This window comes from Leucopleurus acutus (assembly GCF_964270905.1).
Source record: "Leucopleurus acutus genome assembly, chromosome: 3".
NCBI classification, from domain to species: domain Eukaryota; kingdom Metazoa; phylum Chordata; class Mammalia; order Artiodactyla; family Delphinidae; genus Leucopleurus; species Leucopleurus acutus.
In genome coordinates, this window is record NC_139145.1 from 632,409 (window position 1) to 654,665 (window position 22,257).

At 63.7% G+C, this 22,257-nt stretch overlaps 1 protein-coding gene across 1 annotated transcript in view; it reads left to right on the forward strand.

Annotated features, from left to right (window-relative positions):
• Window positions 1–1,390: 1,390 nt before the first annotated feature.
• Window positions 1,391–22,257, forward strand: part of ARID3A (AT-rich interaction domain 3A) — a gene marked incomplete at its 5' end in the record, with an annotated part of 29,078 nt that continues 8,211 nt past the window's right edge. Inside the window, 3 exons of the mRNA XM_082836923.1 lie at window positions 1,391–1,779; window positions 2,786–3,092; window positions 21,708–21,780. Coding sequence (XP_082693049.1) covers window positions 1,391–1,779; window positions 2,786–3,092; window positions 21,708–21,780 — 769 coding nt within the window. The remainder of the gene's footprint in view (window positions 1,780–2,785; window positions 3,093–21,707; window positions 21,781–22,257) is intronic.

Sequence of the window (22,257 nt, forward strand, 5' to 3'; positions counted from 1 at the left end):
TTCCTGTGATGTACCATCTGGGGTGTCACTGCCAGGCCTGTTGGGTTCTGCCTAGTCTGTTTTATTGGCGGCCTGGGCGGGTGGGGGTGTGGCCTGGGCTTGGGTGAGTGGGGCTGGGGTGGGACCTGCATCCTCCTGTCCTCGGTGGTGCCCAGCTGTGCCGGGCTCTGGGACATCTGTACCCAGAGCCCGCCTGAGGCCCTGGTAAGGTAGGTTGGCAGTGGTCCGAAGGGACCCTGGACTGGAGGTAGAGCGCATTGCCTTCTGGGACCTTGGCCCCACTTGGGGTCCCAAAGGGCAGGGGAACTCCCTGCAGAAGGCACATGGGGGCCGCGTGGGAGGCTCTGACGTCACCCAGACCTGGGTTCAACTCCCAGCCTTGCCTGGAACCTGCTGTGTGTCCTCCAGCAGGGCAGCTCCGAGTCTCAGTTTTCCCCATCCGTAAAATGGGGACCATCCAGCCTCCTTCCCTAAGTCCAGCGAGTGCCTGCTGTGCTCCCGCCTTTACCATCACACACTCGCTTCATCCCTGCTTGGGCGCAGCGAGGTGGGTGCCATTCGGGCACCATTTTGCGGATGGGGAAACTGAGGCCTAGAGAGACTGAGGTTTAGGGATGGGGTGAGAACATGAGTGGGGAAGCTTTAGCCTGTATACAGTAGGTGCTCAATCTGGGTCGGCCATCGTGCCTGTGAGATGCCCGGAGCCCCCTGGGCCGTGAGCAGCGCCTAGAACTCAGAACCGGAACCCAGAACTCTGGTGCCCGGTAGCTGGCTGTAGCCAATCAGAAGCCAGAAATGCTCTGTTCCCCTGTTTCTGTTTATGAAGCTATAATCCGAGGTCTTTCCCTGGGGTGCTGTCGTCCACTAAGTGTTTCTCTGTGGCCCAGACGGGTGGGGGCCGACTCGAGGCCCTCGGGAGTCCAGTGCGGGGTGCCCCTGCTTCCCAGCCCTCTGGAGGGTGGACAGAGTGGGGGCAGATGGGACGAACGTGCTCCTCCACCTCCAGGGAGGCCCCCAGGTTTGCACACTGATGGGCGTGGATGGAAACAATTTTCCCAGAGGCCTCTGAGGTCCGACCTGAGTGGGGAGGAGCCCAGGCGTGGTCTGACGGTCTCTCCTGTCCCCTCCAGGTTTCTGCTGACACGTGAATGAGCCACCCGCCAGCCGCCGCCCCCCAGTTCCCGGTGTGAGAAGGAGGCGTCGCCCGCCTGCCGCTGGCATGCCCCTTCAGCCCTGAGCCTGAGCCCGGCGGCCCCCGCCCCTGCCCCCCGCCACCCTGCACTGCCCCGGCTCCCCCGCGGCCCCCACACTGCAGTGCGGCCGGGCCCCCTCCCCCCAGGGGCCGCCGCCGCCCCGCCCTGGTGCCCGGGGCGGCCCGGCCCGCAGGGCCATGAAGCTGCAGGCCGTGATGGAGACGCTCCTGCAGCGGCAGCAGCGGGCACGCCAGGAGCTGGAGGCCCGGCAGCCGCCGCCGCCACCCCCCGAGCCCGCGGCCGGGCCCCCGGCCCGTGCCAGGGCCGCCCCGGACGAGGACAGGGAGCCTGAGAGCGCCCGGATGCAGCGGGCGCAGATGGCCGCGCTGGCCGCCATGCGAGCCGCCGCCGCCGGCCTCGGCCACGCGCCCAGCCCCGGCAGCTCCGAGGATGGGCCCCCCGGCTCAGAGGACGAGGACGTGGCCCCAGAGGGGGCACCGGGCTCTCCCCCCGCACCCGGCCGAGGCAGGGACGCGGCCGGCCTCCCCGAAGGTGACGGCCACTTCGAGGGCTCCGACGATGACCTGTGAGTTGGGGTGTGTGGGCCCCCCACGCCGAGCACTTGCCACGTGCTGGCGGCTCTCAGCCCTGGGGACACAGCCATAGAGGAAGGACAAAACCCCTGTCCTGCTGTCCACCCAGGACGTACCGTTCTTTAGAACTTCCCCGGGGGACGGTGGACATTTCTCCACCTGCACCACCCAGGATCGGGGCCACCCGTCTCAGAAGGCTGACAGATACTTGAAGTGTGGCCACTGCGGCTGGGATCTCCTCATGTAGCTTTATTTCACCTTAATTTAAATGGAGCTACTCACACGTGGCCAATGGCCCCTATCGCCTGGCGAGGCTGTACTAGATTTAGTGGCGGGGACAGATGATAGAGGCCGCGGCCCGGGTGCAACCTACGCAGAGTGAGCATCCATTTGTCCCCGGACGTGCCTCCCCGGGGTCTGACGCAGGCCCTGAGCGGGGCGCTGGCAAAACCCCAGTGGGATTCTTCTGAGAAGACGTTTAACGAGCAAAGCAGCAGGGCGATTGCAGGCTGTGATCGGAGGTGCCAAGAAAATAAAGCAGGGGTCTTGGGGAAGGGGGTGGCTGGGGCCGGGGTCAACTTAAGGCAGTGGTGGGTGGAGGTCTTCCTGCGGAGGTGACAGCCTCTGGGAAGGGCAAGGGGGAGCGGGGAACAGCATGCCTAGCAGAGGGAACAGCCTCAGCAAAGGCCCCGAGGCAGGAACTGGGTTGGTATTTTTCAAGGCCCAGCAAGGAAGCCTGTGCGACGGAGGGGACGGGAGGGGAGACGGGGTTAGCAGGTGGGCAGGGGCTGGGGTTTATGCCCAAGGGGCACCTCTAGTTGCTCTGAGCTGATTGGGGACAAGGAGAGTAAGGCCCACGGCCTGAGCTGGGCTCCTCACGGGCACTCTACACAGCCAGAGCACGTGGGGCTGCTCACCCACGTCCAGACAGGGAAAACGAGGCAGGAGGCGGCACGGGCCTCGCCCTCTCCCCTGACCCGCGCCCCGTGTCTGCCCCAGGAAGCCGAAGTGGGAGGAGGAAGAGGAGGAGCTGGAGGAGGATCTGGGAGACGAGGACGAGGACGAGGACTACGAGGACGAGGCGGGGCTCGGGCCCCCCGGCTCCGCCGGCCCGGGCCCCGCATCCCTGTTTCCCCGCAAGGCCCAGCCGCTGCAGGCGTACCGCGGCGACGGCGGGCCCCGGGCTCTGGGCGGCCAGGAGCGCCCGGGGGCTGGCCCGGCCCTCCCCGGAGGGGCTGCCCACGCAGTGCCACAGCTGCAGCCGCCAGACCACGGGGACTGGACGTACGAGGAGCAGTTCAAGCAGGTGGGCCTCGCGTCCTAACGGGCTGTGGGCAGTCGCTGCCAGGGGGTCAGGCGTTCTCGTGGAAGCCACGGTGTGGGGTCGTGTACGTGGGTGGGACGGGCTGGCCGGTAAACGCGTGCATGTGGGGACACGAGGGGGAAGTTCAGGGGGCTCCATCTGCACCAGAGGACAAGCAGAGAGATAGAGCAAGGGAGGGGGTTCTGAGCAGAGGGACTGGCCCTGGGAAAGGCCGCGCGCCTGGACGAGGCTCCGTGGGGCTCATGGGTGTGGCTGGCAGGCGGGCAGGGGCGGGGGCTCAGGGGCGCAGGGTCAGAGGCCTCGTCCGTGGCGTCGAGTCTGGTCTCTTGAGCCTGTGGCTGTGGAGAGGGGGGTGAGCAGGGGGTGGCCGCGTCGGTGTGGACGGCCGAGCAGCTCCTGGGGGCTCCAGAGGGGTGGGGAGGAAGCGGGCCGTCCTGGTGCCTTCCCCGCGGGCGGCCAGGGCAGAGGAAGTGGCCGGGCGGGGGATCCTTTGAAGTTGGGCCTCGCTGGGCTGGGCAGATGGAAACCAGATGGCGGCCAGGGCGGCCGGCTGGGCTTGCATTCCAGCCTGAGGCCAGCTGGGCCCTGCCCCGACCTCCGAGAGTGGACGGTGGGGACCTAGCCTCCCAGGCCCAGCGCCTGAGCCTCATCTGAGGCTACGGACGCGCCAGGCACATGGGAGCCGGGAGGTGGCCGTGTATGGCCTTGGGGCACCCTCCCCCCGTGCTGGCTTCCAGGATGGGCAGTGGGATCCTCCTGGAAGGACCATGAGGCCCAGCCGCCGTGTGGGAAAAGGGCGCTGGGATTCTGGCAACCTTCAGAAAGCTCAGATAAAGTACAGAACTGGAAGCTGGACACACAGTGTGAGAGGAACAAGCCAGGGGCTGTGACGGGAGTGACGGGGCAGGTATAAAGCAGAAGGGGACGGTGCCCGCGGGGTGGGCACGGCCAGGGCAGCGGCCCCGAGGCAGGAGGCCAGCCTGAGGAATGGGCAGGAAGGTTAATCCCCTGCCCAGGCATCTCGGGATGGGTGGGGCTGCCTGGCTTCCGGCTGGGTCCTGGCACGCGGGCGGCAGTGCCAAGGGGTGGGATGACAGCCAGCAGACGTCATCTCCTTAGGGCGTGGCTGGCCGCTCCCCACGCGTGGCCCCGGCTGCCCCCTCCCGCCTGAAGGCTTTTCCTCTGCGTGTGGACCCCAGCCTGAGCCGGTGCCTGGGATCAGGGGTCCCCCCCACCCTGCTCCCTGCCTCAGTTTCCCTCCTCTTCTTGAGGAGCTGCTTGTGGCTGGGTTGCCGTCTGTCTAGTTCTGCAGATAAGAAAACAGGGGCGAGGCATTGGGGGTGGGGGACGGGTTTCCCAGAACCGAGCTCTTGACGTCTGCTGGTGTCAAAATAACACAAACGGGAACCTCATGGGCGAGTTATATTTATGGACTCGCCGAACATTTGCCATCTGCCCTGAGTCCAACCATCAGGAAGCCCCAGGCTGGGGACCAGAGCCAGACACCTCGCACCCCCCGCCTCACAGGGTCACGGCCAGGCCAGAGGAAGGGACAAGGCCGCAGCCCCTGTGGGGTTGGGGGTCGACAGGTAGCCCCGGCCCCGCCCAGCAGCTTCTGCTGCGTGGCCCAACACTGGCGGGAGACGGGGCTTGGGTGGCCAGGCCAGGCGGAGTCCAGGGATCAGGTGTCCTGGCCGCAAAGCGCCCTCGGCCCATCAGGAACAAAGGGCCTCCAGGGGCCATTGTCCCGCTAGTCTTTGGACACGATGATGATGTCTCGAGGACTCCCAGGGTCAGGGCACGGTTGGGGAAACTGAGGCCCAAGGGGCCCAGGGAACCCAGGTCACACAGTCAGTCTCACGCTTACGGAGCGCCTACTGGCTACACAGCTCCCCTGCTGGACTCAGAGAAGGTCCGTAAACAAACGGGGAGGAAGGGGTGAGGAAACGTGACCTGGCATCCAGCTGAGGATGTGGGGAGGCCTCTCGGGATGTGGCACTTGCTCCAGGCCCGGGCGGAGAAGGAGCTGGGCCCTCACACTGAGGGATGGTGGTGCGGCAGGCAGAGGAAATGGCCCGTGCAAAGGCCCCGGGGTAGGATGCAGCTCGGCTTGTGTGTGGAGGCCAGACGCCGCCGCCCGGCTGGGCCCTGCGGGGGATGGAATTGGATTCCAAGACGGTGGGGGTTGAGGGAAGTTGTGGGCAGGCGGGGGGCTGCCCTGCCGCGCCAGGATCCTGCGCCTGCCTGTTTGTGCCAGGTCCAGCTGCCAGCACTGCCCTCCCGCCCAGCTGGCCAGGCATCTGTGCGGCCAGTGTCAACAGTGGCCTGGGCTCAGCCAGCCCAGCAGATGTCGGGGGCTGTGTTGACTCTGGCGCCTGCCCCACCCCCTTCCTGGCACGTGGCAGCCGGGCCGGCCGGCCGCCTGCTTGGCACCATCACTGCCTCTTCCTCCCCGGTCTTGGCAGGGCCCAGGCCTGACTTCCGCCCGAAAACCCTCGACAGCCGTGAAATTCTGCCGCCGGCTACAGGGTCTGGGGGGCAGCCAGGCTGGGGAGGGGCCGGGAGCAGCGGGCTCAGGGCCACGGAATCTTTCCTTGAAAGCCTGGAACCTCGCTGCCGTGGGGCCCCAGGGACTCAAGCTGGTGGAGGCCAGCACTGGCTGGGATCGTCGCGTGTCATGGGGAGCGAATAGGATCTCAGCCTGCGGCCACCAGGCATGGCACCCTGGTGAAATCCTGGTGGTTTCCTGTTACCAGCAGGGCTGTGCCACCGTGGGATTTTAAGCAAGCGGAGTCTTAACTGCAGAGCTTCAGCCACTTAAGGATTTGAATCTGTAGCTTGGATGATTCAAACGCTGGGGTTTTTATTAACAGCTTTATTGACTTAAGATTCACCTAGCACATAATTCAGCTGTCGAAAGCGCGATGTGGTGGTTTCTCGTACGTTCACGGGGTTGTGCAGTCCATTTTAGAACATTTTCATCACCTCAAAAATAAACCTTTTACAATGTACTCTTTAGCTCTTACCCCCACCCCCTCTTCTAGCCCCTGACAAACAGGAATCCACTCTCTGTGTCTGTGGATCTGCCTGTTCTGGACGTTTCCCATCAATGGAATCACACCCTGTGTGTCCTTCTGTGTCTGGCTTCTCTCCCTGAGCATCATGTTCTGGGGGTCCGTCCACGTTGTAGCGAGTGTCAGGGCTTCACCCCTCTTTGTGGCTGAGTGATATTCCATTCTACGCATGTATATCCTGGACTTTATTTACCCATTCTTCCACCCACGGATACTGGGTCGTTTCTCCCTTTGGCTGCTGTGAACGTGCGTGTACAAGTTTGTGCGTGAACGTGTGCTTTCAGTTCTCACGGGCACGTACCCAGGAGTGGAGGTGCTGCGTCATGTGGTAACTCTGTGTTTAACCTCCTGAGGAGCTGTTGTTCACAGTGGCCGCTCCATTTTGCATCCCCGCCAGCCACACGAAGGTTCCAGTTTCTCCACGTCCTCTCCGACGCTTGTGGCTAGGACTTTGGTTCCAGCCGTCCTGGCGGGGTGGCGTGCAATCTCACTGTGGTTCCGATTTGCATTAAAGGTCGGGATCATTATTCTCCCTCCTCTCCAAGGTCGTGTCTGCTCCCCACAACTTGTAAATGAGCTCAGAGGTATAGAGATGACAGTTCTAGGTGGTATTTGTCGCCCAACTGTGCGCAGGCGGCAGGTGGAGCATCTCGCGTGTGTCTCGTGTACCTTGGTTTCGTGGTGAGGCGGGGGGCGCTGCGTTTGCCCCGTCGTACAGTTGGGGAAGCTGAGGCACAGAGCCGTCAGGCAGCTTTGCCCACAGTCACACGGGGGAGGTGTCAGAGCTGGGATTCGGCCCCAGGGTGTACTGGAGGAGTGGACAGATGGTGAGGGGCAGGGGGCACGCCCCCCTGGCTGCAGGTTTCGGGGGAGCCCCGGTGGCCCTCCTCGTCTGAAATGGAGGCGGTTGGTCCAGGGCCCAACAGCAGGGTGTCAGGACCCGGTGCCTGGACACACAGGCCCCCAGGCAGGAAAGGACCCCGCCCGTCCCCTCTCCCCTCCCTGGGCCTCCTGGGGCCTGTTGAATTCCCGTGGGTGTCCTCCTCCACCCCAGTGTGTGTGGCCCCGGAAATGGGTTCAAGCAACTTGGGGTGAAGCCCTGGGCCTCAGATGCATCCTCAGCAGGAGGCCGGGGTCACATTTTGGGGTTTTTTTTCTTCTGCTCCTCTCACCTCACTTCGATTTTTTTAAATTATGGAAGGTACACATATATACATTTTTAAAGTCCTTTTTTGATGCCAGAAGTGACACTTGACACCATTCCGGTGGGGGATAAAAAGGGAGGGATTCCAGTGAGGCCTGAGGCCTGCCAGCCCCCTCTGTGACCTAGCTGGCAGCAGCTACGGTTTTCCCAGGCCTTTCTCTGTCCATTTACACAGAAATGTGACGCGTAAGGTATCGAAGTGTGGTCTCTCGGGGGTCTGCCAGGATCTGCCAAACGCTGAGCTGGACGTACTGCTTTTCTCGTTTTTTCTCATAATTTTCACTCTGCATCTGTCTGTTTCATCAGAGTGTTTCAAGTAGCCGAGTTCTTTTTAGCTGTTGCGGGTTCCCTTGTGGAGCTGACACCAACACGCTGGTCTGTTTTCCTGTTTCCCTGTTGTAAACAACACTGCAGTGAACATCTCTGGGCTCGTGAGGGTTGCTTGGGGCTGAATGGGGTGGGGTTAGGGAGCAGGAATTGCCGGGACTCCGGGAAGAGGTGGCAGATGGTTTCTTCATCCTACCTGGGAGCCCCCGGAGGCTGGGGGCCCAGAGAGGGACACACGTACTTCAGCCCTGAAGAGTCAGGGCTGAGCCAGAGGGAAGGCTGCCCAGAGGAATGGGCTTTGGAGCTGGGACTTTGCAGGACATGTAAGAGTTGGCCAGATGGAAAGAGAAGGGTTAGGGCCTGCATCTTGGAACGGCGTGGCTGGAACATAAAGTGGGAGGGGTAGGGGTGGGCAGACATTAGGGCAAAGCAAAGGGGGGCTCAGAGGGGGGCCTTAGCATGGTTTAGTGATGGGGGAGGGAGAGGGACGCTGGGAGAACCCTTCTGGGCTCCACAGTCCAGGCAGGAGTGGAAGAGGCCAGCGCTACAGCCGGTCCTGTGGGACCAGGGTGGAGGAGGAGAATTTTTTGGTGGAGTGTGTTCTGGGCACACAGACTGGAGGTCAGGCACTGGCTTCTGAGCCCAATGACGTTGAGCCGGTTTGCTTGGGGCAGCGTGGGCTGGGCCCAGGCCCATGGGTCCTGCAGGCCAGCTCTGGCGCCGAGCGTCTTCCTGGGGCGCCGGGGTCCCTGGGCCCCGTGCTGGGGGCGGGACCGGTGCCAGGAAACCCCCCGGGAGCCCAGCTCTGCCCACCTGGGACAGCGCCCACCTCATCAAAGCCACTGCGGCTGCTGGCGTGGAGCCAGATGGGCCGTGGCGGGCGTGGGGAGGATGCCGCCTGCAGCCCTGGCACCGTGCCCCCACCCGTGCCAGCCCTGGGAACCACACTGACTCAGCCGGAAGAGCCTTATCTGGCCCCGGCGCCGCCGCCCGGCTGCCCAGTCACCGCCGAGGGGTCACTGCTGCTGTGGCCTGGCCCCCCACGCCCACCGCTGCTCCCCACCCCGGTGGCCACCGCCAAGCGCCCGGCCCCTCCCCACGCTTTCTAATGACACACATGGTGCCGGAGGACGTGGTGCCCGGCGGGCGTGGGGTGCACGTGGGGTCCAGCCCGCTGACGTGGGCGAGCGCGTGTGCGTGGGGACGTGGTGGCTGCGTGGGGTCCCTGTGGGCTGGGGGTTCCCGTCTCGAGGGACCCCGTGTGTGTCGGTGTCTGTTTGCAGAGCCGGGGCTCTGGGGGCGTCTTGAGGCCCCCCTGTGGTGTCCGTGACCATGCGTTTGCCGGCGTGGCTCTCCTGTGTGTCTGTGTGCATGGTCTGGGGCCACGTGGACCCATCTGCAGTGTCTCGTGTATCTGTCACCTCAGGTGCCTGCTTGTGTGTCCCCGTTTCTGGAGTGTTTGTGTACGTCTGCGTGCACCCCCGTACGACTTGGCCCTGGCATGTGTGGACGTGTTGTGAGTGTGTCCTGGGGTCTGGGTGGCTGAGCTTGTGTATCCCAGTGTGTCGATCCCAGTGCTTTGCCTGTTCCACACGTCTGTACGGTGGATGACAGGTGACCCTTTCCCGTGGCTGTTTTGTGTGCACATGGCTGTATGCTTGTGGGTCTGCAAGCACACACGTGTGTGTGTGCACGTGTGCCCGTGTGTGAGCCTTGTGTTCCCCCCCGCCCCGCCGGCCCTGCTGGCCCCGTGTCTCGGGAGTCTTGAGCGTGCGGTGGGGCCCATTAACCGTTAGCCAGAAAGTCACGTTGCCCCAGTCAGTGGCTTGAATCGGCGGCCCGGGCACGGGTCAGCTGCCCGCGCCCGTCCGCGTGGCTTCCGGAGCCGCCTTGCTGACGCAGCCCCAGGGAGCCGCGAGGTGTGACCAGGGCCTCAGGGGCTGCAGGGGGTCCCACCGCCAAGTTACATCCCTTCCTCCCCTCACGTGCTGTGTGATCTCCGACAGGGGTGCGCCCTGTCTGATCCAGAGGTGCAGTCGGGGGGTGCTGAGCAGGGCTCACCTGCTCTGTGCCTCAGTTTCCCCACCTGAGACAAAGACCCTTCAACCCACCGAGCCTTCTGATCTTGAGCCAGCACCCCCTGTGGTGACTTGGAGGGGCATCCCGGGCCCTCTGGAAGGCTCAGCGACCCCGTTTGCAGACGCCATCCACTGCTCCGGGAGGGTCCGGGGGCAGCTGGGGTTGTGGGCTGTGGGTGGGCACACGTGGGGGCGGGGCCGGCCCGCCCTCCTCTGCTCGCCCAGTTGCGCTTGGCCAGAGGACAATTGGGGGTCACGGGGTTAAACGGTAACCAATCTGCCTATTGAAGGCCCCAGCTCGGGACGCAGCCGTGCCCCTCGTCAGGGCCGGCGGGGGTCTCGTGGGGCCGAGGGGTGTGGCGGACACAGAGTCAGCGCCGCCTGCCGCCACCCCCGCCTTCCAGACAATGAGCAAGAAACAGATGAAACCCTAATTCCAGGAAGAAACCTACCGGGGGGCACGAGTGGGCACGTCTGCCCCAAATCTCAGAACGGGGACCTTGCTTGGAAATAGGGTGTTTGCAGGTGTGATGCAGTTAAGATGAGGCCATAGTGGAGGAGGGTGACCAGTGCCCTTAGAAAAAGAGGAGGGACACACAGAGACAGAAAATGGCCGTGTGACGTTGGCGGCAGAGACTGGGGTGATGCAGCCACAAGCCCAGAGGCCCCCAGAAGCTGGACGAGGAAGGGAGGACCCTCCCCCGAGCCTCTGGAGGGAGCGCAGCCCTGCCTCACCTGGATTCTGGATGTCTGGGCTCCAGAGCCGTGTAAGAAAAAACCCCTGTGCCAAGCCCCCCGGCCTGTTGCCGCCCCAGGAGATGAATACAAACTCCAGTGAGGGCTTTGGGTCCCTGATCCTTGGGGCTCAGCAATGCCGGGCAGATTCTCAGGGAGCCTGCCCGGCCGTGGGGCCTCCTTAGGGGACCCCAACCGTGTGGTCCACGGGGTCATGGGACTGCTTTACGGCGCGGAGGCCGGGCTGGGCACCCGTGTGCGTGTGTGTCTGAGTCTGGGCCTTCCACAGGCATGTATGGAGCGCCTGCTGTGTCCCAGCCCCATTCTGGGCACCAGGTATGCACCTGTGAACAAAGCAGACAGAAGTGGCCACGTGGCAGTGGGGGCCGGGTGGGTGCAGCGGCCGAGGGCGGGCCGTCTGGAGCCATTATCTGAGAGCCAGCCAGCGGACGAGGGTGTGTCTGTGTTTGTGTGTCTGAGTCTGGCTGGACGGGTGTGTCCATATGCGCCTGGAGACCACGCCAGGTGGTGGGACCTGCTGGGTCTGGGCAGGGCTGAGGGTCCACGTGTCGGGGTGGGAGCATGCGTCCAAACAGGGCTGGGAGGGTCCGTGTGCAGCCATGGGGCAGACCCGGGTCCATGCCACGTAGAGGTCCAGGTGGGGGGGCCATGTGGTCTGTCTGGGCGGGGCCCGGGGTTCTCTCAAGGTGGGGGTGTGACTCCTGCTACCGTCCCTGGGGGTAGGTGGGGCATCTCTGTCCAGGCTGGAGTGGCCATGGGCCCTGGGGCCGTGTCACATTCTCTTTCTGCCCCGTGAGGGGTCTCTGAGGGTCCCCGTGGCCACCCCAGCCTCTGCCCTGTTAGGTTATGTCCCCCAGCCCACCACCCCATGGCTTCCAGTGTGGGTCTTCCGGGCTTGTGAGGCCCCTACCCAGGGGGTCGCCCCCAGCCCCAGGGGCTGCCAACTCTGGTCAGGGTGGGCCGCCCGCTCCTTCTCTTTTTTTTTTTTGCGGTACGCGGGCCTCTCACTGTTGTGGCCTCTCCCGTTGCGGAGCACAGGCTCCGGACGCGCAGGCTCAGCGGCCGTGGCTCATGGGCCTAGCTGCTCCACAGCATGTGGGATCTTCCCGGACCAGGGCACGAACCCGCGCCCCCTGCATCGGCAGGCGGACTCGCAAGCGCTGCGCCAGCAGGGAAGCCCTTCCTTCTTTTCTTTATCCCCCCTTTTCGGACGAGCCCCGTTATGTTGTTCCACGGGGCTCTGACTGGGCCTGGGGCCTTGCTGGAGGCTGGAACTCGTGTGACTCCCCCAGGCCACCCTGCCTGGCATGGGGGAGCCGGGCCTGGAACCTGGCCGGGGACAGACGGACCCTCTGTCCTTTTCCTCTCTTCTTTCCGATCTCCACTCTCATCTGCCCACCTGCCCCCGTCACCCTGTAATTACTCCCAGCTGCCCTTTTCCCGTGAGTGCCCAGCGGACGGCGTGCATGGGCCTGGCTGCCACCGTCTCCCGGCCTGGCGGCCCCTGCCTCAGCTGGCACCCTGCCCGGCCGACGGCCCGCCCGGCCCCTCCCTGTGTCCTCTAGCTGGCGCATGCATCCGCCAACAGGGTGCCCAGTTCTTGGATGAGAAGTGGGGCCTGAGGGCACCTCTGGGGCGCGGCTTGCGGGATCTTAGTTCCCTGACCAGGTGTTGGACCCGCATCCTTCGCAGTGGAAGTGCAGGTTCCTAACCGCTGGCCCACCAGGGAGTCCCTGAGGGTTATTCTTTTCTTCGATGCCATTGCCGTCTGGGGGGAGCCCAGCCAAGCTGGGGTGCAGGTAGCAGCTGCTCTTGACACTCTCCTTCTGGGCACCATTTCCCCATCTGGAAAACAAGGGCAGTGTCCGAGCTGGTGTTCTGTTGTCATCACTGTCGGTTACCGGTCACCGAGGGTCCTGGTGGAGGAGAGCGGGCGTGGTGGGCACAGCTCGGCCCCTGGGTACCCAGCGTGGGTCTCGTCTGTCCTCCTCATTCTCTGCAGGAGCTGCTCCCTGGGAGGCGGGGTGTTCCAGGAGCAGAGTCCCCCTCTTGCGGTCGGCGGGCGGGTTTGTTGGCAACCTGAGCCCGCTGGCCGCCGCGGGCAGGTTCTGTTTTACCGTCGGCCTGGAGTCCGGCAGAGGCTCCTGCAGGTGTGCCGGGTGGGAACCCCCAGCCCTGAGCCGTCCAGGGCCCCTTCCTCTTGACTCCCGGGCGGGAGGCGGGAAGCACCCCCCTTCCTTCCTGTGCTGTCTGGGGGAGGCCCGGGGACGGTGGGGACCCGGTCAGCACAGCCAGGGAGGGGCAGCAACCTGCTCTCTTATGCTACTGCACTTCCGTCCCGCGAACCCGGGCTGGGAGTGACGGGGCCCTCGCTCCCGGGGCAGGTGGATCCTCACGCACAGCCGGACCGCTAGGAGAGTCCCTTCTGGTGCTTTCCCGGCTGCCGGCGGCTCTTCTGCAGGGAAACAAGGCTGCTTCCTTTCAGAAGAAACCCCATGGTAGGAGTTTTAATCCCCGGGCGCCAGGCTCAGAACCCTGAGCCAGCAGCTAAGTGGCAGCTAGACAATTGTCCTTGGGTTTTGGGGGCCTGGAAACCCCAGACGAAATGCCCTGAGAGCAGCATGCAACATCGGGTTCGTAATTGCTGGCGGGAGGGAGGGAGGGAATGAAGAGGGAGAAGATTCTGGATTTTTGGCTGTCTGACTCCAAAGCATTTGCCCGGTGCCCCCTGAGTGCCAGGCGGTCTCGGGCAGGGTCCCACCCCCAGCCCCACAAGGCTCTGAGGTGGTCCAGAGGCACCAAGGGGCTCAGTACTGGGTTCGAGTCCAGCTCTGCGGCCTTCTCTCAGCACCTCGGTTTCCCCCTCTGTGAAATGGGCTCCCATGCAGATAGCAGTCTGCTCAGAGCCAGGCCTGTGGGTGGGGGCTCCCAGGTGGATGGGAGGCTGCCCGCCCGGATTTGCATGTCGTTTGCATGCCGCAGGGCAGCTGCCTTCCTAGAAGTTTCTCCTCATGGTTCCCCATCCTGAGTGCGTCCTCAGTGCTGGGCCTGGTGGCATCCCCAGCTGTGACATGGAGCTGGCGGGTGACAAGCCTTGTCCTGCCACCAAGGTGGCTCCTCCTCCCTGCCCCCCAACCCCCCACCCATTTTCCTGGAGCCAGACTCTTCTCTCTGCGCAATCTGCTCCCGTGGTTCCCTCGTCCCCCACCTGGAGGACCCAGGTGCACCGTGCCCACTTCACAGGTGGGAAGACTGAGGCTCCAGGAGACCCCAGTTACATGAAAGGCTGACCCAGAGGCAAGGGCACTTCCCCGGAACCTCACCACCTGGAAATCCAGGAAGAAGCGCCTTTAATCGTCAGCTTCGTGGTCAGGCTCTCTGACTTGTTTCTGGAACCTTTATTAGTATTTGTTCCGTGGTGGGGGGGGGGGGCCGTGTCTTTTCGGAGAGGGGGCACATGCTGGTTGGTTGGGGGGGTGGGGGTTGGCCAAGCTGGCAGATGTTTCTGCCTGGCCCAGAATCACTTCCCCAATTTCCTGCAGGCCCAGTGGGGGCCCCTGCAGCCCTGGAGCGCTGACGGGAAATGAAAGGGCCATGTGGCCCTGCGTCTGGCTGGCGGGGGTGGGTGGCCTCAGGGGTCAGGTGCGCCAGGAGGGCAACTTGTGGGAAGAGCCTGAGGTCGCCCGGTGAACGCTGATTAAGCCCCTACTGTGTGCAGCAGCAAGCAAGCCTGCCCTTCCCCCATCCTGCCGCAGGGATGGCCGGCTTCAAAGACGCCCCCCTCCCTCACCACCTCCCCCTGCCTGTGTGTGACTCCTGCTGTCCCCCTCGCAGGCCTGGGGCTCCCAAGGGTTGTCTGGGTCTCTCTTGGGCATCCAACATGGGCCTTAACATACAGAAGGTTGGGAATTCCCTGGCAGTCCAGTGGTTATTAGGACTCTGCGCTTTCACTGCTGTGGGCCCGGGTTCAACCCTTGAACTAAGATCCCGCAAGCCGTGCACCGCAAACAGTTTAGTGCAGCCCAGGAAAAAAAAAAAAAGCATACAGAAGGTGCTCGGTCATGGCCGCAAGATGGATTGACCTGGCCGCAGCCCCGAGGGCTTGACAGGGAGGGTTCCAGACTACGGGTGCTTCCGCCCCACCCGGCCTCCCCGCGCCAGACTTCATCTGTCCGTCCATCCATCCATCCGTTTGTCTGTCCCTGCCCCGGGGTCTCTGGGGAGGGGGCGAGAAGGGGCTGGAGCGCACCCTCTGGGCCGGGCTGCGGAAGAGGATGGTTACAGCGGGGCTACAGCGGGGCGGCACCAGTGCCGGACCGAGACCCGCACGGAAGCCCCTGGCCGCGTCAGTGGGCACGAGGGGAGGGGCCGTGGGGGATGTGGGTGCCGCCCCCGCCCCACCCGTGCCCTGCCCCGTCCCGTCCCCCAGCCCTGCGCGTGGGCGTTTCTGTGAATGGGGGAGGTTGGTTGGCCCCCAGGGACCCAGCCCCTGCCCACCTGGGTAACGGCTGCCAGCGCTGAGTCATGGGGCGCAGGGCCTCCCAGGGCCCGATAATGTGAGGAGGGGCTTTATCAGCTGGGGTGGGGCCGCCAGGAGGGGGAGCCAGGTGGGGGGACCAGCAATGCAGAGGCCCCGGGCAGGAGCAGGCTGGGAGCAGCGAGGGACCAGTGCTGGGGAGGGACCAGGTGCAGGCATCTGGGGGGCCAGGACCACAGCCTGGCAGGCAGGAGGTCTGGCTTCTTCTGACAGCAGCAGGGAGCCAGGGGCCTCCTCGGAGCAGGGGAGACACAGCCTGATCTCGATGTAAAGATTAAAAGCTCCCCGGACACTCCACCCTGGGGGGCTGCAAGGAGGAAGTGTCATCCTATTGTTCTTGGGTGTTCTGTGGGGGGACGTTGAGGGATAAAAACCAGCTGTGCGGGCTTCTCTGCTCTTTCAGTGCAGTTTCACTTTGCTTACAGGAGTTACAATGAATCAGTTCTTGTCCAAAGCCCAAAGAATATAGAAATAGTGAGATTGGTAATAATAGCCAAAAAATGGAAACAACGCAAATGCCCATCAGTGGTGAATGGATAAACAAATGTGGTCCATCCACACACGGGAACGTCACTCAGCCGTGAAAAGGGGTGAAGCCCCGACACTCACTACAACGTGGACGGACCCTGAGAACACGATGCTCAGTGAGAGAAGCCAGACACAGAAGGACACACAGGGTGTGATTCCACTGACGGGAAACGTCCAGAACAGGCAGATCCCCAGAGACAGAGAGTGGGTTCCTGGTTGTCAGGGGCTGGGGAGGGAGAGGGGGGTGACTCCTGATGGGGACGGGGCTTCCTCTGGGATGATGGAATGTTCTGGAACTAGATAGGGGTCGTGGTTGCAGAACAATGTTCAGTGCATCAAAGGCCACTGAATTGTTCACCTTAAAATGGTGAATTCTGTGTTACGTGACTTTCACCTCCATAAATATTTTTTTGAACGATCCAGGACCAGGTAGGTGAGATGAAGGCCCTGAGGCTCCCGGGCGGCACCAGCCCTGCCTGACGCCTCACTCCGCCGTTCATCCTTGTCCGTTCCCAGACCCCCTCCGAGGGCCAGGGTTCCAGCAGGGTCCCCATGGTCCCCACACATGGACGGTGTCTGTTCCTGCCGATCTGGCCGTGGGGGGAGCCATCCTTCTCTGGTTGCCCATATGAGCCGTATTGGACACAAGTGCAAAAACGGGCCTTTTGCTGGACTTCCCTGGCGGTCCAGTGGTTAGGACTTGGGGCTTCCACTGCAGGGGCCCCGGGTTCAATCCCTGGTCAGGGAACTAGGATCCCACAGGCCACACGGTGGGGCCAAAAAAAAGAAAAAAACCACGAGGGGGCCTTTTCCACCTGTTCCCAGCTGTGGGCCTCTCCCTGCCACATTGGTGGCTGCCAGGGACAAGGTTGTCCCTCTCTGGGGCTGGGGGTCGCCGGTCGCCCGAACGCTCCCGGTTTCTCCTGATTTTGTCCCTGTATCTGCCGTCCAAGGACACGGCCTCACTCCTGGAGTCCCCCTGCCGCCCAGTGGCCTCGTGCATCTGAGGTAGGGCCCCGCGGACTTTGGAGCCGCCTGGGTGTCGGGAGGGGGGCTGAGCGGACACCATTAAGGGGGCAAAGTTCCTCCTGGGGGCCCTGGAGCGGGTGCTTTCTTTACAGCTGGGGCCCCTCGGCCTTGGGCTGGTCGCCGCCCTGGGCCCGTGCAGGCTGGAGCTGGGGACACGGTGCCAGGGAGGGGTCTCCCGCGTGTGGGCGGCCCTGGGGGCACCCCTCCCCCCTGCACCAGGTCCCCCCTCGTGGTTTGATGGAGGCCACGGGCCTGTCCTCCTCTTTCAGGCTGGCAGGTGGGCCCAGGGCATGCGTGGTGCCCTGGCTCCCGAGGGGTCCGCTGTGCCCGCAGGGCGGCTTCGGAGGAGGGGGCCCCACCCCGGGGGCCATCGAGGCCTGGTCCGCAGCACAACCCGCTGACCTGGCTGGGAGCTCCTTGAAGCTGGTGGTAGTGAAAATGCTCGCCTTTCGCCACAAACAAGAATTTCCTGTTTGCCCCTCGCGCACCTGGGGGAGGGGAGGTTATCTCACTTTTGCTTCGCGGGCCCCTCCCCCGCCTCCCCCGCCCACTGCCTGACCTGGAGCCTGTCCTGCTTTATCTGCTCCCTCCTTGCAGACTGTCCCCTCCACCCTCTGCGGAGGGGTGGGTGGCAGGGTCCCTCCGGGGACCCCCTCCTCTCCCCACCAGCCTCCCCCTCCCACCTGGGCTGGGCCCAGAGCGAGGCAGGTGGCCTTCTGCGCTCATCATCCTCCCAACGTGGTCGAGGGTCCACTGAGAAATCCATGTGTGGCATGAGGCTGGGTGGCGCCTTTGCTGCAAAGGAAACTGAGGCAGAGGCCGGGGTCAGAGGGTGAGGAGGGGCTGGGAGGGGAAGGAGGGAGCCTTGCGGAGATCCGGGAAAGTGCATTCCAGAGGAGGGAGCAGCAGGTGCAAAGGCCCTGAGGTGAGGCCTGTGGCTTTTGCTCAGAAAGCATGACAAGGCCCAAGGGAGCCGAGCAGAGGGAGGTGAGGGCAAGGAGGTGACAGGCCAGTAGTGACCACAGGGGAAGTGGGATCCTCGATGGGGGCAATGGGAAGCCATGGGAGACTGTAAGGCGGGGGAGAGTCTCGCCCGGGCTGCCCGGGAAGGCCCCTCTGGCTGCTCAGCAGGGGTGGGGGCTTGGCTCTGCTTGTCTGTGCCTCAGTTTCCCGTCTGTGAAGTGGGTGGTGCCGGGGAGGGGAAGATGGACACGCGGGCAGTCCAGCCTTGGTAACTAGCGGATGGATGCCCTCCGTCACTGGGTAGGGGCCCAGCCACAGCAGAGACCGGCGGAGGGGCCTGTCCCGGTGACCCCGCCCAGCAGGTGGAAAACGGGAAGGGAGGTGTGTGCTGGGGAGCCTCTGTGGGAGCCCCCAGCCCAGGCCCGCACGTCCACACCCCCATCCTCGGGGTTCTGTACCGCCTTCACAGATGTGGCTTGGGGAGGACAGGCTGTGAACCCAGCAGGGCAGACTCCAAGTGCCCCCAAGACCCTCGTCTGCCCGACGCCAGGACGCAGGTGGCCTGAAGTGTGGGTTGTGCACGGACACATCTCGGGTTTGGGAGAGGATAGGGGGTCCCACCCCCACGTCGCTCTGAGAAATCAAGGTCCACTTAACGAGCATTTATGAAGCAGCTGCTGGGCGCCCAATTCTAGATCCTGGCGACCAAGCAGACAAAATCCCAAACACCCTACCGGGGCAGGTGGACAGGAGACCATACCAGTGTGTAAACCCACGCGGCTTGGTGGTGCGGGGGAATGGGGTACATAGGAGAGTCGCCTGTAATCGGTGCATGTGCTCCAAGTGAGAGCACAGGCACGCGGGGCTTCTCTCCAGGGCGACGTGGGAACAGAGACCTGGGCGACAATGGGGAAGCCCGCGGGGACAGAGCTAGGACAGAGCCAGGACGGCATTCCAAGAGAGGAGCTGCCAGGTCAAAGGCCTGGAGCGGGGACCGCGGCCCCTGGCGGGTTTGAGAAGCAGTGGGAAGGCTGGTGAGAGGTCAGCTGGGAGCGGCCCTGGCAGGTCTTCTGGGACGCGTGGCCGCAGAGAGGCGGGGTGTCCTCAGAACTGGCGGGAGGTGGAGGTGGCCCCGTGATCAGAGCGCCCAGTGGCCCCGGGGAAATCAGGCTCTGGGGAGGGGAGACTGGGGCAGTTTATCTGGGGCCTCAGCCCAAGGCGGGGGTGTTTCCTGAGGTTTTGCCCAACCTCCAGCCTGGGTTTGCAGCTCGGGGTATGACAGTGCCTCCTGGTCCGTCCAGAAAGGGTCAGGGTTTCAGCCAGAGGGCCCAGGTGGGCCCGAGGCCTGGGTGTGGCTCAGGATCTGTTGTGGCCCAGCTGTGTGGCTTGAGAGCCTTGTGAGGACAGGCAGACGGGCCCAGGGGCTCACGAGGGGAGCCTGGACACCACCACGGGGGGCCTGGACACCGCCCCCAGCTCCCCCATCCCTGAGGCCTGGTGGGCAGCCCTAGCCGGCTGGCCAGGGCAGGACACACCCTGCAGGGGTGCGGAACTTGGGCGCAGAGCCCCATATAGCTGGGGCGGCCTTTACTGCCCGTCTTTGTTGTTGGCTGCCCACAGCAACAGCCATTAATTCTTCCTTCTGTGTCGGCAGCCTGCCCACCCCCTTTATGGCCTCGCTGGCCGCGCCACGGCAGCCCGCCCACCGTTTGGCCTGGGAGTTAACGGCCCCCCACCAAGCCAACCCACCTCTGCCCAGCAGCTGTTCTCTGCCCTGAGCCTCAGTTTCCCCACCTGGAATACGGGGGTCCTGATGGTTCCAGGAGCTCAGGGCGAAGCTATTGTGTTTATCACCCACTGTCTCTGAAAGACGGGGAAACTGAGGCAGGAGGGGCACTGTGATCTCTTGTGGGAGCTGGGCCCAGGAAGGGCTTCATGCCGGGTGGACCCCCCTCCACCAGGGTCAGGATCTCAAGAGAGGAGATGTCGCCCCCTCGTCAGGAAGAGCTTGAGGTTCGGTGGTCCCCGGTGAGCTTCCTGGAGCGGCCATAACAAATGACCACAAACTGGGCGGCTTAGAACAACAGGGATTTACTCTCAGTTCCGGAGGACTGACGTCTGGGGCCAGGCGATGGCTGGGCGTGACTCAGGCTCCAGGGGACGGTCCTTCTTGCCTCTTCCAGCTTCTGGGGGCTCCAGGCATCACCCCAGTCTCTGCCTCTACTTCCCCATGTGTCTCTACGTCTCTCCTCCTCTCATAAGGACACCAGTCACCCTACTGTGGGACCTCATCGTAACTAATGTCATCTGCAGAGACCCTAGTTCCAGATCAGGTCCCATCCTGAGGTTCCGGGTGGATGGGTATTTGAGGGCAATTCCCCACAAGTCTCTCTGATCTTCTGTGCCCAGCCTGGCCCACGTTGCGGCCGAGAAAATCAGGGTTCACTCCACGAGCATCTATTAAGCAGCTGCTGTGTGCTCAGCCCCATTTTAGACTTTGAAAACAGAACAGACAAAATCCCCGACGTTCCAGCCGGGCCGACAGACAGGAGACTGGACCAGGCTGTGAATCATGGGGATCTGATGAAGGGGCCGAGGGGCGCACACAGTGCTGGGGGCCGTGCGGGCAGGGGGAATGAGGATGGGGCAGGGGCAGTGGAGGCGGCCCAGGCGGGTGCACGCCCACGGGAAGGTCCACCTGCAGGCCCCACACCCCTCCGGCAGGGGGAAAAACGGGGCCTCCCTGGCCACCATAAATCAGTGCAGGAATGCAGCTGGCCAGCCGGCCTCTGGCAGGGTGGAGACAAAGGCCCGGCCTCGACCACCCAGGTCTGGGCTCCTGGCAGCCGCCACCGCCCGCCCCCCACCCCGGCCTGTACCCTGCGTGCCCCACTATCTCTCCATTACACAGATGGGGAAAGTGAGGCCCGGAGAGGGGCGAGGTGGCTGAAGGGTAGCCAACCCGAGGACCCTGCCTCCCCAGGCCTGGGGATGTCCCATACCGCAGGAGCTGGGCACCAGTGTGTTCTTGGGCCCTGATGACCGATTGTCTCAGCCGGGGCTAATTGGTGGTTTCAAGGCCCCACACAGTCCCGCTTGCTCTGTGTCCAGGTGGCCATGGGGACTGCATTCCCCAAAGCTTAATTTGAAGCCTGCTATCTGCACTGCCCCCCTGGGCAAATCCCCCCCCCAACTTTGCTCTCTAATTATCTCTGCCGGCTTCCCCTGCCTGCCAGCACCTGGGAGCTGAGGCTGGGGACCCCCTGCCCCGCTGATAGCCCAGACCGAGGCCCTCTCCCCACCCCGGTGACTGGTGAACCCAGGCAGCGGGTGCGCAGGACAGAGCCTGGGCTGAGAGTCCCCGAGAGTCCTGACTCCAGGCTCAGGCCTGCCTCTGTGCCTCAGGTACAAAATGGGCCACCTCTCAGGAGCACACGCGTGTGACTCAGTGGACCGTACCGGACATCCACCATGCTCACGGTGGCTATGGTCTAGGTGGGATAAGTTTTGCCCCCCCAAATTAACATGTTCAAGTCTGAGCTTCAGGTTCCTGTGAACGGGACATGATTTGGGAATCAGGTCTTTGCATATGTGATTAGTCACGGGTGGAGATGCGGTAGCCCTAAAGCCAGTGAGTGATGCCCCATAAGAAGAGGGGGATTTGGACACAGAGACACAGGGAGAAGCCACAGGAAGACAGAGGCAGAGGCCGGGGTGATGCAGCCACAGGCCCAGGACACCTGGAGCCCCAGGAGCTGGAAGAGGCGGGAAGGATCCCCCCCAGCTGCCCCCCGCCCCAGCCTCTGGAGGGAGCACAGCCCTGCCGCACCTTGATCTCAGACGGCTGGCTTCCAGAAGAGGAAGAGAATAAATCTCTCTGGTTTAAGTCAAGCGTGTGGTCAGCTGTTACGGCCGCCCCAGGACAGGTGTCTCAGGGTCCTCATTTGATAGTGGTGGGGGCAGGCCTCAGGAGATGTTTGGACTGTGGGGGGCCGGGGGTCTGGGGCCGGGACCCCTCGGTTGGCCCTCCGTGCCATGTGGACGTGGCACCCGCACCCAAGCTCTGACACCAACTAATCCATCCCCTCCCTGCCGTCGCAGCTCTACGAACTGGACGGGGACCCCAAGAGGAAGGAGTTCCTGGATGACTTGTTCAGCTTCATGCAGAAGCGAGGTGAGGCCTGCCCGCCGGGAAGTCCCAGATAGGAGCACGCAGGAGAGGGGGCCCTGCTGCCCACTGCCCGGGGCAGGTGTGTCAGCCAGGCTGTGAGTGAGTTCTCCGTGGCCGGAGGCATCCAAGAGATGCCTGAGGGGGGAGAGACAGCCCTGCCATGGTGGCAGGGGAGGTTTGAGAGAAGAGGCACCATCCTGCCATGGGTATCTGACAGGAGACACAGCCCAGCCTTGAGGGTCTGATGGGGGAGACACAGCTGTGAGAGTCTGAGGGGTAAGTCCTTGGGTGCGGGGGGGGCTCTCAGGGCCCCAACCCAGAACTGACAGTCCAGGCTTCCTCCCTTGCTGCTGAGACCCGGGCGCTGAGATCCTGGCTCCCCGGGTCCCCCACAGCGGGGCTGGCCTCTGTCTGGGGAGCAGGGTTGCATTCCCAGGCAGGCAGGCAGGCGGGCGGACGCTGGGTGGCAGGACAGAAGCT